At 36.5% G+C, this 15,879-nt stretch overlaps 1 protein-coding gene across 1 annotated transcript; it reads left to right on the top strand.

The window, feature by feature from the left end:
• Positions 1-2,400: 2,400 nt before the first annotated feature.
• Positions 2,401-15,546, top strand: UBE2W (ubiquitin-conjugating enzyme E2W (putative)). Its single transcript, XM_009072225.1, has 5 exons — positions 2,401-2,681; positions 5,797-5,899; positions 8,316-8,471; positions 9,610-9,685; positions 13,942-15,546. The coding sequence occupies exons 1-5, from the start codon at positions 2,641-2,643 to the stop codon at positions 13,953-13,955; spliced, it is 390 nt and encodes a 129-aa protein (XP_009070473.1). The 5' UTR covers positions 2,401-2,640; the 3' UTR covers positions 13,956-15,546.
• The last annotated feature ends 333 nt before the right edge of the window (positions 15,547-15,879 follow it).

The following is a 15,879-nucleotide window of genomic DNA, read 5'->3' as shown; positions in this document are numbered from 1 at the left end:
TAAATGTATTTCCTGCAGATTATTTCCTTACAACACTAGCAATGTTATGGTCTTGCTGTTGAGGTTCTTTGACTTAATATAAATTTTCCACTGAATGTGCTTTGTTCAGCTTTATGTGGGAATCACATGGATTATTTTTCTTTTATTCATATTCCCACTGAGAGCTGCAAATACAGGTCAGACAGAACTGATTATAGAATGGTTTGGGTTTGAAATGGCCTTTAAGACCATCTTGTTTCAACCCCTCTGAATGTGACTGTCCAACCAATTCCTTACCCACTGAACAGCCTATCCATCAAATCCACCTCTCCCCAAAGACTTTACAGAAGTCCAGATAAAGGACATCTGTCATCCTTCCCTTGTCTGCTGATTATTTGTATTAATGGACAGACCCTCATGCCAGTGTCAGCAAATGTTTTGGGATCAGAGGAACAGAGCTCTTCAGTGGTACTCTGCTCTTCAAGTGCACACTTTAATTACTTTTTTTCCCTTGTGTTACAGTTTTTTTTAGAAGGAACCTTAAGTGTAGTATGTGAGAACTGAAAAGTTGTGGAGCAGTCAGAGAATATTTTTGCACTGGTGAGGTGGATAAAAGAATGACTGAGACTGTATTAGACTGAAAAGGTGGCTGCTGGAGAAAGGGCCAAAGGGGCAGTCTTGAAATGAGAGGATATTTTAAGTGTTGATAATCTGGAATTTTAATAGGATACAGAATAAACAAAATTTCCTCTCTCCAAATTACTGTGCTTGATTAGATACTCATAGCTTAATGTCACTGGTTTTAATTTAATTTCAAAAGGCATTTTGGGCTCCTTTTTTTAAGACAAAGTTGTATAGTTGGTCTACATCTATAAGTAAATGGATCTACTGAATTATTTGCTGTTCTTATATATATTTGTTCTTTACTATTTTTAACTAATATTTCTAAATCTTCTCTTTAAGGGAGTTTGAATTTTCCTTATCATATAAGGTACTCTTCTCTGGACTTCTAAATTATTTCTCTACAGCACAAAGCATACACAGGTTGACTGCCACTGAGGTTTGTTTGATGATGGTCTGGGCAAGCATCAGAAAGAGAATTCACTTCAAAATCTCTCTGCCATGCAAATTAAGGAATTGTAAAATCATTTTGTAACTTTGCTCCTTTGCATTTTAGTTCATAACAGTGGTGTTAAACATGGTTAGTGTTTGACTGGAAGTGATCTTCAACTGTGCAGAGAACAAAGGATCAACACCAGGATTCTAATCTGTTTTTCAGTGTGTTAGAAATGTATATAGCTTCCCTATGTTAGCATTGTTTTTTCAGTTTGTTTGTACTGTATCTGGGTTCAAGGTAGAAACTTTCAAAATAGAAGCCCAAAGGAAGTTTTCAGGGCTGCTTGATAGAGACAAAGTTATTCAAGTATTGTGAATGTATGAAGGCCTTTACTTTGTGTGACTGAATTTATTGCAGTCCTATTTCAAAGATATTAATGAGATACTGAATCATTTCTATGCTGGCGAATCAACACTTTATTTTCCCCTGTGGATTTCTTCAAGTTCTTTCTACTGAGTTGTTTGGGAAACAGCTACCAGTGCAAGATAAACATGTATTTTAAAAAACTGTATGCTGAATGGAAATGAGATACTAAACCTCCAAATCATATATTTTTATTCCTTTTGAATGTAAAATCATTTTGACTCACAGGAGATGGAAGTGAACTGGTAGGCAGTAAACCTTAAAATTCTTGGCAGGAAAAAGGAGAGTAAGGAATGAGAAAGCCTTGAACTTTTTGTCATCTAGATGGTTTGGAAATGACAAAACATACTGTGTAACTGTTTATGTGGAGAAAATACACTCTGAAAGCAGTGCCTGTAACAGCATTTCAGAGGGTGCATTTCCCTTGCTCCATGGATCATAAGAAATAGTTCTGGTAGTTGTTCTGGAAGCAGCTGGTTGCAGTTACTGACTGATTTATCCCTGTCAAAATGGGTAAGAATTACCTAAGCTACTGGTGTAACACTTTTCTAAATACTGTGACTCAGTGGGTTCTAAGATGCAGTTACTATAAAGTTAGGAAATAGTTTATATTCTGCAATTCACACTTTCTTGTTTTAGTTATCTGTTCTGGCATCTGGGATGACTTAGAACAAGGCAAAGGCTTGCACAAATGCCTGATAGAAGTGGAGGAAGAGTTGTGCTGTTAAAATCTTGTAGAATGTAAATCTGGTGCTGTTGTGGGGGTATGAAGTGTTCAGTCTTACGTGTAGAGCTCTGATGGGCATCTCTGTAGCATTTGTGACAAAATCATTCATACCTCTGTGTAGTTTGAATTGCAACAGCTCTTCACTTTGCCGTGTTGCAAATGTAAGTGCCATTGCATTTGACCCAAAGAGTAAGTTTAAAACTTGTGAGGTTTTTTTGCCTGTGACTTTTCAGTTAGATATCTAGGAGAAGAGTCCTCCTTTTTTTTTGTACCTTTCATTTTCCCTTTGTTTTTAAATTTTCAAATAAACTTCTACCTTTCAATAATGAAATGTGCTTTAGTGTGCATGTTTATTGTTGAACTGTACTTAGTATTTCAAATACTCTATACAATTTCTTTATAGAAACGATTACAAAAAGAACTGTTGGCATTTCAAAATGATCCACCTCCAGGAATGACTCTAGATGAAAAGAGTGTAGAAAATTCAATTACACAGTAAGTATATATACTTTTATTTCTGCTATCATGCCGAAAAGTATAAGTAATGAGAAAGTCTCTTCATGCCATTTTCACCACTTGTTCCAAGTAACATTATGAATTTTTGCTTTAAGTTTAGGCAAGGAAACATTTTTCTCCTTAATGAATGTATTGCAGTAATGTGTGGGACACTTTCAGGAACTGGATAGTGAATTAATTAGTGTTATTAGGCATTTTAATGTCTAACAAACTGCCAGTTGGTAATAGCTTCTGCATATTTTAGGCTAAAATAATTTCACAATCTTTCATAGCTACTAACTTCTGAAGCTCCTCTAGATTTATTGGAATAATGGAGTAGCTGGTTTAGAGTTCTGCGTTATTTATGTAGAATATCTATTGTAGCTGTTAATTTCCATTACCTTCTTTCTCTAAAGCAAGTGAAGAAAACTTCTTAAAAAGCCAAAGCTGTCTGGGAACACTTGTTTGCACTTTCCACCCTGCTGTAGTTTTTTCTGTGATTAGTGAAACGGGAAGAGAAATGTTGTTAAATGTCGTGCGTCTTGTCCATTGAAATACCAGGACATTGAAATGTTCCTGGTGTTAAACTATTTATTTTAAATTGACTGAAATTCAGAAGATTTAGGCTGTGTAGACATTTCTTTTCCGTAATTTTCTTAGTTTAATTTTAGAGAAATGTTAACAATTTAGCAGATGTAAACATTTCTTAGAGTGTGGATCTCAGGCTGTATGTTCTGAACTGTTACTGGTTGATGGATCAATTTAAAAGCAACATAGAGCTGAATTTTGATGTTTCACATCTGCATTTTTGATGGTGACACTCAGACCACGTTACATGAGGCTTTTCTGAGCCTCCTACATACTGAGATAAGCACTCACTGCTTTTTAAATGATATTGTTCTTTATGATACTTTATGCAGGTGAATATGACTAAACCAAATTGAAATGGCACTTGCCAGAATTTGGTAGAAATAGTAGTCAACTCTTGTACAATTGCCAACTTCCAGCTTGTGTTTCTTGCTTTACTTTGGATTTTCTTTGAGAGGCAAAGTACTTAAATATTCTGCAAAAAGGACTCAGTCTAATATTGCAAGGGTTTTTCACTCATTTCAACAAAAATCAACTATTAAATCAATGTTTAGAGCAGATGAGGAGATTGAAAAAAAAAATCTTGGGTTTTTTTTCCCCTGCTTGTGGATTTCCATTTTTCATAGGATCTGTCTGTTCCCAGAGTACTACCTCATTATTTTTTCTGCCATGTACAACTTTTATTCCTTTCAATACACATAAAAACTTCCTGTTTGCTGTCTGCTAGATTTTTGAAATTGTCCATGTTTTAGAAACATGCTGTCACCAGTATCATCATATTCTTTTCTTTTTGAGGGACTTTGGTGTCAGGTAGCATCTTCTGAGTTCATTAATCAAGTTACAGTTTGAACTGCTGCAGTAAAAATTTGTGTAGCAATACTTGGTTGGGTTTTAAAGATGTTGAATAAAATAATTGGATCCCATGATCTAACTGGGTCATTCGAAACATTAAGCGATCTTCTATTTTAAATACACAAGGATTAGAAATTTGAGAAGGCCAGACTGTTAAGTGCACAGGAAAGATGTGTTCTAGTGAGTCCTTGACCATAAAAGGAGCAATGTCCAGGCAGAGTTATCTTCTATCTACTTAGTAAATTAAACTATTTTAAAAACTTGAACCTGCATGTTCTGGGTCAGAAGGACCAATAAATCTGAAGAGCATTGGTGCACCGTGTGTGTAAATGTAAAAGCAGAAGGCATAAGAAGAGTTAAGTGTTCTGGAGCGTAGATAGATTAAATTGAAGGCACCTTCCTAAGATTAAAATATGGAACGTAGTACAGCAGTCCCTGTGCTACTGTTGAAGATGCATTCCTCTCGAGGAGTGTGACAGTTAAGTAAGCAGTTTTTCTCAAAAAAACCCCAAACCTCTAAAACTAATAGCGGAGAAGATAAAAAACCTGCACGGCTTAAATACACAGAGAGAGTGTATATGACAGGAGGATGGAGAGGTTGGAAATAGGATCATCAGGGCTGCCAGCTGGAGATGTCGACTTCTCTGAGCACACTGCAGTTCTGCAAAATCTCATCTGCCTGCCTTGAGCTTATGTAAACCTTATCTGAGCATTTTTGGAGTCTCTTGCTGAATCTTTACCTTAATGTGTTGCTCAAATGTGTAAAACTCAGTCAAGGGTGAAAACAAAAAATGAGGAAGTGATGCTGTGAAGGATGATATGAAGTGATCAGCAGTAGAACTCTAAAATGACAGAAGTTGCATAGCAGAGTGTTGCTGTATGTGTTGAACAATATGCAAAGCATCTATTTTTAACTGGATTAAAAAAACCCACAACACAACTCAAACCCAATAAAACCCGACGCACGGCACCACCACCCCGTCCCCTGGGAGCTCCACCTGCCAGTTACTTCCATGTTGTTATGGTGGAAGGAGTAGAGGCAGAGGAAAGAGAGGTATATTAAGGTGCTATCTTCGTTGCAGTTTCAAATCATCCTTTTTTTGTTTTAATTTTCTGGGGTCTTTTTCTTTTTAGACAAGTAACTTTTTCAGTTTTGATTCCATTACCTGTCTGGGACCATTTAATTTCTGAGTTTTTCACAGGTATAAGGCAAGCTTTGCCCTTTCCCCTTGGATACAGATTTCATTTTAATAAACTGTATTGATGTTTTCCTTGACAGAAAAGTAAAACAACACAAAAGAAAATGTGTACTAGTTTGTTTCCTTCCAAGCCTGTTTATGTGTAGGAATAAGCTTTCAAACACGCTCTTACTGCAGCTTTGCTGTCTCACATGATCATTCATTTATTGGGAACTGAGGGGTCTGTGTTGAGCTCAAGTCATAATTAATTTATAATTTGCAGCACTGTATCAATTCCTGTGTGTAAAATACCAAGCTTGTTTCTTTCAAGTGTAGGCTTGAGGTATTGCTCACCTTTGTGGTTCTTACAATGTTAATAGAGGATTTAGAAGGTTTGGCTGTGTTTTGAAGTTGATTTAATTAGTCCTGTGTTCCAGGAGTAAAACTGCTAATTTGTCGGTCGACAATACTCAACAGCATTTTTCCTTATTCCTTAGGTGGATTGTAGACATGGAAGGTGCTCCGGGAACACTATATGAAGGGGAGAAATTTCAGCTTTTATTTAAGTTTAGTAGTCGGTATCCTTTTGATTCGCCTCAGGTAACTGCCTTCTCTCTTGCCTTTAGGTTATAGCTGTATGACACATACTGACTATTATATCATTGCATATCTTAATGTGAAGTTTAGCTACATTAATTTGTATTAAACTCATTTTTCAGATGACTTTTAACAATTATTCTGCAGTGAGGTATAGTGCTCTGACAGTCTACTTGGTTTCATAGGAGACGAAACTAGTGTAAAGTGGAGACTTCTTTGAGGTTGATATTCATGTCGTATGAGAGAGAAACACAAGGTAAAACAGGAAGATCCCCTTGACCGCGATGTAGGAGCCGAGTAAACAACAAACTGATTCTTTGTCCTTTCTCTTCTTGCTTTCAACATGTTTTTTTCTAGTTTAAGACTCTTGCATCTTCTCTGTTGCCATTAATACAGCTTGAGAAATACTGTGCTTCTGGTAGGGATGCTCATAGTTACACGACATGTTTGAGAGGCCTCTAAATAGAGTGGTTAGATACTGTGTTGCTTTCGTGGCAGCCCAAAGAACTGAAGGGGCAGCTGTCCTTAGAGACTGCAACGTGCTGTGTGCCCCGATCCCTCCACTACCTGAGAGAAACATTATAAAATATGACTGGTAAGATTAGTGCTCAAGTATCACTTCTTCTTTTCTGAAAAGGAAGGAGAAAAGCAAGGGTGCCTTAGTTATTTTCCTATCTGTTTCTACTCAAAGTTCTAAGAGTGATTTCTGCAGCTTTTCTCATTGGTGTTAAGACTGCAGCATGGAGCTGCGAGAGACACTTAAACCAAAAATTTGCATATTTTTAGGTACCATGATAAAAACTAGAATGCTGACTTTTCAGTCTTAGGCTTTAAAGAACAAACTGGCCACCTGTACTTCTGCACTTCACATGTTTGCAGTGAGCTACTCATAGGTGATCCACAAGAGAGTAGCCACTTTAATTAGTAACTGCTTGGAACGAGTTTGTACTCATCATCCAACCTGTGTGTGTGGCTCTGTGCAATTTATTGTTAAGCAGCGACTTAGATCCATACATCTACATTGAATTGTAGCACAGATAGTTGATTGTTGTAGATGTCTGGAATCTCTCTTTTAAAATGCTGCTGTGCAGTAAGGTCATTCTCTACTATAAATCTCTGAGTCCTAATTATCTCTCCTGCAAATCTCCTTACTGTTAATTGACAGTTTACGCTTCTGCTGCTTAATCACTTGGTCGTTTCCTGCCTTCAAGTGTATGTTGTCTAGCATAGTGTGCGAGCTGTTACTTAGCTAGTATGCCCTGTTCTGGTTTTCATTTAAAAGGAAGGTGTTAGTTAGAAGTGAGATACCTTGCTGGATTATGAAGGTAAGCTCTTCAATGCTTAAGAAATACCAGTTTAAAGACCTATCATTCCCCATCCAGTTTTTCTTCTGCCTTCTATTTGGCAGATAGATTAAGCTCTCTAACTTCAACTTCCTATATGATGAAGGTATTGCTTCTTTCTTGTCATCAGTGATAAGGTGGGTGTGTTGTGTACATGTTTAAAGATTTGTATGCATATCAGTATAACTTTAGAAACACTTAAGAGTGTTGGGTGTTATGGTTATAAGTGGTAGAGATTTATTTTGTCGTTGCATAAAAGATGACAGTGGTTACATTGCAAAAGGAGTTCAGCAGTAGAACACTGCTATGAAGATTGCACTTTGACTCTATTTCCATTGGTCGTGGTGTGCATTTGACAAAAACTTTATGTAAGAGCAATATTTGTCAAAATTGCCTTTTTAACCTTTTTTTTGACTCTGATACTATCTTTTAATAGAAAGGAGTTAAGGTTCTAAATGCTGTTCTTCCATATTCGTTTGTGTCAAATAAGAATGTATTGCATTTGAAGTACAGATTTAAAAATATTTCCTATTTGGTAGCATACTTGGGTGTCACAAATCATATATTTTATAGTTAATAATTGTACTCTTTATGCTGGAACCTGGGTGAGTTGTCCAGAACTTAATTTGTGTCATGTCCAGGACTGTAGAAATACTCATTTGTGAATCTCGTTATGCTTCCTGATGTATAATGTTGTGGCTTATAAAATCATTAAAATCCAGTGTTTTGACTAGACAGCTGTTCCTTAGGGCATGAAAGAGTGAGGCTGCAAGATATGTCTTTGCATTGGTACCTTTGCATTTTTCTATACTGTATCAATTTTCATAGTAAACCCCCTATATTTAATCATTTGTTTAACTTCATCTTCACTAGCTATTCAAGCTTCCATTGTTTATTTTACGTTTCACTTAGGCTCCTTCATTTTTGGAAGGATTAACATGGTAAAGTGCATTATTTAGTGTATGTGAAAATGGCAGATCTGCTTCTTAAATAAGATGATATTTTTTTCCCCAAAACAATACTGTTAATTTAAAATATAGACAACAAATTACAGTTATGTTTGTTCTTCTTTTTAGGTCATGTTTACTGGAGACAATATTCCTGTTCATCCTCATGTTTATAGCAATGGTCATATCTGTTTATCCATTCTAACGGAAGACTGGTCTCCAGCTCTCTCAGTGCAATCTGTTTGTCTTAGCATTATTAGCATGCTTTCCAGCTGCAAAGAAAAGGTATGGGCTCTTTTAGCACTGTTGGAGTAGAATAAGTAAAAGTTAATAATCTTCTACTTTGCAAAGTGAGAATTTCATTTCACAAGTTCTAAAGTAGGCAAAAGTACTATATCTGCATTTCTGCTATTGAGAAATACTAAGCTAGAACTGCAAAATAAACAGTGCAGTAAGTACTTTGTCACTGTTGTCATGGTAACCTGCTTATATACCATTATTGGAAAAGAGGACTGGAACCCTTCTAGTTGTGACGTTCAATCCTGGTTTAGGACAATTCTTTGTAAAATTATCCTGCCTCTACAGGCAGAGCTACATGACTATTGAAATGTCTTTAGTGCAGGTCTTTGTAAGGCCTTGCAGCTGCACTCTTTCAGTGGTCATGACAATTTTCATTTCAGGATAGTAAGTGGTGCTAAGCTGCTATTTTGATCATTGACGTGTGGTGCTAATACTTTAGGCCTTATCTGTAAAGGGTATTTTACTCTTGACCATTTCTTTTGCAATGGACTGTCTGTGGAAGTTAGATGTGATTAGCACTTGTCCATACCTGCTATCCAAACATGTCTATTTATGTCACATCCCAGTCAGTCCTAGTCATGTGTATGTAGGAGAAAAAACACCCCAAAATGGCTCTGTATTGTATTCTAGCTTGTGACTTTTGTTTTGTATAATGAAGAGACTTAGGAAGAAAGCTGAAGAATATGAAGTATTGATCAGATACAGGTGTTTAAGTTTGTTTTTTCACCCATTCCAAGATGAGCATTATAGATGTGAATTGGATCTAATATATCAGAATAAGATTCCAGATTTCAAAGGAATTTAATTTCAGATTTTTTTGAACAGCAGCTGTTTCTTTCTTGTGGGTGGTTTTCTTTCTTTTTATTTTTATTTCTCCCCATATTTATCTCCAAACTGTTTAGTATTTTTCATTTTTTTTTTTTTTTGGCTTGGAGTGTCTTCAGTAAGAATTTGTTACCTGGATCTTCAAGAGATTTTTTTTTTTCTCCCCAAAGGTCTAGTCCTCCCTGTTACCTCATTTTCACTGCATTCACATGGTGACCTTTCATAAGCTTATTAAATAGCTCATGTATTACAATATGAGGATTGTTTGATTATTTGTAGGTCTTTTCTTCTGTTGCAGAGGCGACCTCCAGATAACTCATTTTATGTAAGAACATGTAACAAGAATCCAAAGAAAACAAAATGGTGGTATCATGGTAAGTATTTAACTAGGACCAGGAATTTTTAAGTTCTTTTCAGGTCGAAGGCAAGTAAAATGTAGGAAAGTAGAATAAATGTATTCAGAGCCTTAAACTATGTTTTTAAATTTCAAAATGTTACTAGATTCATGTTTCTGAGATACTCTGCTGTGATTTTTATGTGATATCATAATTTAATAATTCCTGTTGGGAATTCAGACACATGCTTACATGTTTTACATTGTAAGATTAAATTTGAATGAAAGTTCTTGTAAACTGTATTAGTCCATGGCAAGTCTTAAGTTTGGGGTCGGGGAAGGTCCATAATGAAACTACGTTTAGCTCTAAACCTGTGATTTTTGTTGTTGTTAACACTTCAAGAGCTTTTATGGTGTTGAAAAGATACCTATATATTTGTGAACAGCTATGTGTTTTAATAGATTTCCACTTGTAATCAGAATTTCCAGTCTGGGACAGTTGACTGATTTTAAAGGCTCCTGAGAGCTAATAATAATGTAGTAATAAGATTCTAGGTGTATGTGATAAAAAAAAATCCACCTTACTAAAATTGCTGCATCATCTACAGTGCTAGTATTGTGTTGGTTTTTTTTTCTTTGGTTAGTTTTGTTTTGGGGTTTGCCTCTTTTTCCTTTTGTGTGGTTTTTTTTCTCTTCTTTCCATGTGCTCACTCTCTGGCTTTACACTGTGTGGTTTCTTTCTTATGCCTCAGCATTTGTCATCCTCTACCCAGAGCTGCAATTGGCTGTATGTGCTTATCTTACCCACTCCATTGGTGAGGAAAGAGAGAAAGACAGGATAGAGATGGGCTGTACTTTGCTTCTCTTCTCCCTTGTCAAGCCAGTGGTTTCACTAGGAAAATACTATACGAATGGTAGTTATTGGAAACCCAAGTGTTTGGGGAAGGGATGTGTTAGAGCAGGTAATACTGGATGCTACAGTGGTGCAGGAGGAGTTGATCCCATCATTACCTTTCACTGAAAGCTCCATCATAAGACATCCTCTGTTTTCACTGCCTCCCCCACCCTGGGACCTGTTCTGTCCCCTATGTGAAATGAGACCAGGCGTTCTGAGATAGTGAGAGTTCATGACTGGAGAGGTAGATGCCAACGCTTTTACTCTTAAAATTCTTAAGATTCTTAAAGGGCTGTGGATGCCTTAACAAAAAAAAACTTGAGAGTTTCATAATACTTGCTGAGACCCATGGGGGTTTGATTTATGGTAATGCAGCAGAATGAAACTCAGTTTCTTGTAATACTCCAATGGTATCTCTGAAAACAGGTGACCGCAGTTACGGTAAGAGGTGTGCTATATGTCATGGGATTAAGATGTATTTAGGAAACTTGGAACTGTTTATAATGGGTTTTTCATCTTCAGATTATTCAGCAATCACTTTCTCCTCTGTCTCTCTTTTCACACTTCTGTCACATGTTTGGTGCTTCTCCATTTCTAGCTTTGTTTGCTCTTTGTTGACAATTTTGAGAGAGTTATTGTTAAATTTATTTGCACTTGCTTTTTAGAGAGAAACAAGGAAGGTTCCATCTGTTGGCTTTATCTTGTGATTAAAATATGTTCTGTCTACTTTTAATTTGTACTAGTCTCATTTTGATTCAGACTAGAAGTCTGTAGAAGGGGAGTAGTCTGCAGATACTACTGTGATTTCTTAATCATGAAATTCAATTTGAGTTAAACAAGCAAAACAAATTAGTATGAAAATAAATGAGGGTTATCTGACTCTGAAAGTTGCTGTGTTGTTGTGGCTCAAAACCATCAGGCTGCTTATAGTGCACTGAACAAGTCAAATGTCTGTTTTCTGTAAGTCAGGATACCCTACAACCTGCTCAAATTCAGAGCAACCTAGAAACCAACCTGAGGCAAGAGAAATCAAGTCTGTTCATTTAAATAACTTGTACTGTCTAGCTTCGTGATTAAAAGTTCATTGGGCTCCCTCTGCTTTAAATTCCTAGATGAAAACATAAATCATGTCTGATATCCACTAGACAAAATTTCACACATGCTAGAGTGTTTTCCCTTCAGGTTTTCTGTGTCATTTGCTTCTTCTCTCAGTTACAATGAGAGAACTGAGAGAACTGCAAAGATAGGACAAGGGGTCATGTGTTCAAAGTGAAGGAGGGAAAGTCTAGGTTAGATATTAGAAAAAAAAGTTTTTTTCCTGTGAGGGTGGTGAGACATTGGAACAGGTTGCCCAGGGAAGTGGTAGCTGCCCCAACCCTGGTGGTGTTCAAGGCCGGACTGGATGAAGCCTTGAGCAACCTGATCCAGTGAGGAGGTGTCCCTGCCCATGGCAGGGGGTTGGGACTAGATGGTCTGTAAGATCCATTCCAACCTTTAAATTCTATGATTCTTTGATTCTATTTTGTTTCTCTCTTCTGTGTACGTAGAACAAGACTGCCAGGGCCTGAGCTTTCAATGGCCAATGTTTTCTTAAAGGGTTTGAAGAAATGGTGGTTTAAACTAAAATGGGAAGTGTGAAAAGATGACTCTGTCATCTTCATTTTCTGCTCACACTTCAACTGAAGTGTCATGTATCCAGTCTTGTGGTTGAAGCACACTGGGCTGGGTAAATCAGGGGAGAAAAAGTAATCCCAACCAAGAAAGAAAACCAACTGTCCAAGAGTAACCAACCACTGGGTGAAATAAATGCCAGTGCTGATACAAGATCATGTGGAGGGAGATGCAGACTGGTTCTGCCCCTTCTGGTGTCAGCCACCCATTGGACTGGGTTAGCTCTAATGTGACCCTGGATCCCTCTGTTTTGAAGAGTAGGGAAGAAGTCTGTCATCTGTATTACTATATGCATTTGAAGGAAAATATTTTTTTCCAGTTGGTGCCTGGAATTTATTTGTCTGGAGCAAAGTAGTGCATGGTTCACAGCTGATGTAAAGCAAACCCATATGAACACAGAGTGATAAAGTGGCACTTAGAGACATATTCTGACATGTAAATATGTGTCTGCATATATTACAGAGTCTTTAATCTCTCATTTCATCCCTGCTCCAACACAGCAACTTATTCCACAAGCAGGTTTATGGAGCCTTGTTTGCTACGAAATTGTTGTCACAAGCTCCATTTTAAAACTCCTGAGCTTTGATAACTGAAAATATTTATAGATTGTCTTTCCTACCCAGTGTCTCTTTCCACTGTGCATTGACTTTCATGTTGAATTTCAATCTGAGAGTTGCTCATGTTGTGTTAAAGATAGAGGAGGATCTTCCAGGTGCAGTTTACTTGGGCATCCAGGCTGAAGTTGGCTTCATAAAGCTGTTGACTGCCCTTTCTCTCTTTCTTGCATTCTTGTCCATTTTTTTGACATGTACAGTAACCTACTATAAAAATGAAGAGGTTTTTTAGCAGTAATAGTATTGATGGCATAATGTTTTCCCATGAGAATGTAGAATGTTTGAGGCTACATTTTTGAGTGTGCAAGGTTCCAAGGAAGTGCTTTAAAAATAAGTAGACAGTAAGTTTGCTTTCTGTTAAGAACTTAGTATTTCCAGTTGTCAGATGCAAATATACCTCAGGTTGAAAGAGAAAGTTGAAAAGGGAGACCATTCACAGACAAATGTTTAATATGGAGCATAATGCAGAAAAGATTGGCATAGAATATGCTTTTTGTAGTATGTTCTGTCCAATCACAGTATCTTAAATTTTGCAAAGATAAGTTATTTTCGGGTTTAAGATTTTAGGATTATAGTTGTAACCTATTATTTTTGCATAATTCTGTCAGCTATGGTTTTGTCTCTCTCTTGAGAAATAAATTAATATACATACATATATATCAAACTATATATGCAGAAAGGGTTGAGGATGTCTCAGAAGCAGCTCACTCTGCCAGCTCTTATCCCTATGCATTCCATATAAAAGGATGTCTTGGTTTGGTCACTGGTGTAGACCTGCTTTACTTCACGGGTGCAAAATGTTAAGCATATTTGAGTTTTCATTTTCCTGGTTGAGTGGCTTTCTAAACATCGTGTGGAAATGACTGTGCTTTTAGGGGATTATTTGCTAATACTAATACGTTTGGGGGTATATGTGTGTTTGGGAAGGTTTACTTCGTTATTCTCTCCTCTTTTTTCCTGAGTCATTATTGAACAGCACGACAGAATTACTCAATCATTGTATATCCACTGCATGTTACTGTCTATGCCAAGAATTGTTTCTGCATATAGCACCTTGCTGATTTGGAATTAGAATGTTTATATGTTCTCCATAAATGCTCTTCTTTTATTTTAAAGATGACACATGTTGATGCCACCATTTTGTGATCCTCGTAGCAGAAGATAGTCCTACTGAGAAAATGAGCACTTTGATCATTCAGTCTTTGAACTTTAACCTTTGACTGGAAGTGACCTATAGGCAACGAAGACTACTTCCTTTGACTGCATTTTTACTAGTGTGCATTCTGGGCGCATGTTGATCGCTGGTTCAGTCCATGCAACTGACATGCTTTAATTAGTCATACAGTATTAATGCAGGTGTCCAGAAATGTCAGAATAATTCCATTATTTTTATTTTAAGCTTTTGGAAGAATTCCAGGTCTTCATATATTGTGCAATAACACTGAGCTCCTTGGCGGTTTTGGTGCATCCATTGCCGGCAATGGACATTGTACCAGGGAAAGGTTTTGCTCCTGCCACAAACAAGATTGATACATGACAGAGCTTAGGAAAGTTTTGGATATATTTGGATTATAAGCAAGGGATTGACAATTACCTTAAATCCAGCCCATTCTTTTATATTTGGATTCTATGCACTGTGATCACAGAACTAGCAGCATGAGTTAACATGCCAAGCTGAAGGACTGTAATAAGATCGTTACATATTTATTAAATTGTTTATCTGCTGTCAAATTGTTTTGACATGGGCGGTTTTTCAAGTGACATTGGCAGAGAGGCACAATGTTATCCCTATGGTGAAATAAAACTACTTTTTGTATATAGTTATTCATATCTCTGAAGCAAAGGTATGAGTAATTAAGGGTATGAGTGATTTAAACGAGACTTTATTTTGGAGATAGAGGATGGCAGTGATATAACTGAACTTGCTGCAGTCCGTAATTGGGCTTGTAATTTGTACTTTAGAGCTTTTTCCAAATAGATTGCACACTGTTATTTCCTGCTAGCCATCAGCATGAGCCCTACTGCCTACACCAATATTTCATTTATTTATGTGTTCGAAAGCAATCCATATAACATTTTTTGTTTGCATTCACTGTTTCTTTTGTGTTGTATGTCATGTTTGAATGTTACAAAACAATATTTTGATTGAAAAGCTTTGTCAGAAGATATTTTCATGTAAATTGTTTCTTTATCTTGTAAGCATCATCTTGTCTTTTAATCCTGTACTATAAAAAGAAAAAAAAATACATTTTTGACAGAGGCTTAAAGTTTTCACAAAAAGGTGTGGACCTTCTTATTTAAGTTTAGACTTAAGTATATTTTCTTAACTTGCTTGTCCCACGCAGCCATGCCAATTTTTTCCAGGCTTTTCACAAAAAAAAAGGGGAAAAAGCCTAATCAGATTGACATTTTTCAGTGGAGCAACATTTATTGAAATGATAGTTGTTCTCAGCACTCTGTAATATTTTGATACTGCAATTAGGTTGTCTTTTTAGGAAGCACTTTTGTAAACTTAATACCTTTACACATATGCAAAAATTTCTATGACTTTTTTTTACTGTTGCCTTATTGTTGCACTCAAAAGAAACATCAAGCAATTAATGCATGAATGTCTAAAGTAACTACTTGATGTAAAAGCAAACAAACAAAAGCAAAAAAAAATAAATCCCTGAACCCAATCCAAAATGGATAACTACAATAGCAAACAAAATTGGCTGAAAATACTGTTGGTTTTTTTTACCTGCTGTATGATAACTGACAAGTTTTATAGCCTTGTACATACTTCTCTGTTACCTATTGTTTCAAACATTTTGAAAAAGTATAGATGCTTAACTCAGGGTGGATAGAGTTCAGATGGATTTGCTTCAGAGAAGTATTTTGTACAGCAACAGAATTAGAGATACTGGCAGTGAAGTGAGGCTACAATATACTTCAGGAACTGCTATTTTTTTTCTACTGTACTGAAAATATCTCTTGGCCTTTAAAACTCAATGGTAAAATCTAGCTTTGGATAAGAATTTGATATGTGTATATATTTTCACAACGAGCCTTTGA

This window comes from Acanthisitta chloris, unplaced genomic scaffold (genome assembly GCF_000695815.1).
Source record: "Acanthisitta chloris isolate BGI_N310 unplaced genomic scaffold, ASM69581v1 scaffold14730, whole genome shotgun sequence".
NCBI classification, from domain to species: domain Eukaryota; kingdom Metazoa; phylum Chordata; class Aves; order Passeriformes; family Acanthisittidae; genus Acanthisitta; species Acanthisitta chloris.
This window is presented reverse-complemented; position numbering and strand designations above follow the sequence as displayed.

What these genes read in the sequence shown, in the direction of transcription:
- UBE2W (XM_009072225.1), top strand. Translation starts at nt 2,641, where the DNA reads ATGACTCTAGATGAAAAGAGTGTAGAAAATTCAATTACACA. An exon ending in GTAGAAAATTCAATTACACA is followed by an intron (nt 2,682 to 5,796) that starts GTAAGTATATAT and finishes CTTATTCCTTAG; the next exon opens with GTGGATTGTAGACATGGAAG. An exon ending in TTTCCAGCTGCAAAGAAAAG is followed by an intron (nt 8,472 to 9,609) that starts GTATGGGCTCTT and finishes CTTCTGTTGCAG; the next exon opens with AGGCGACCTCCAGATAACTC.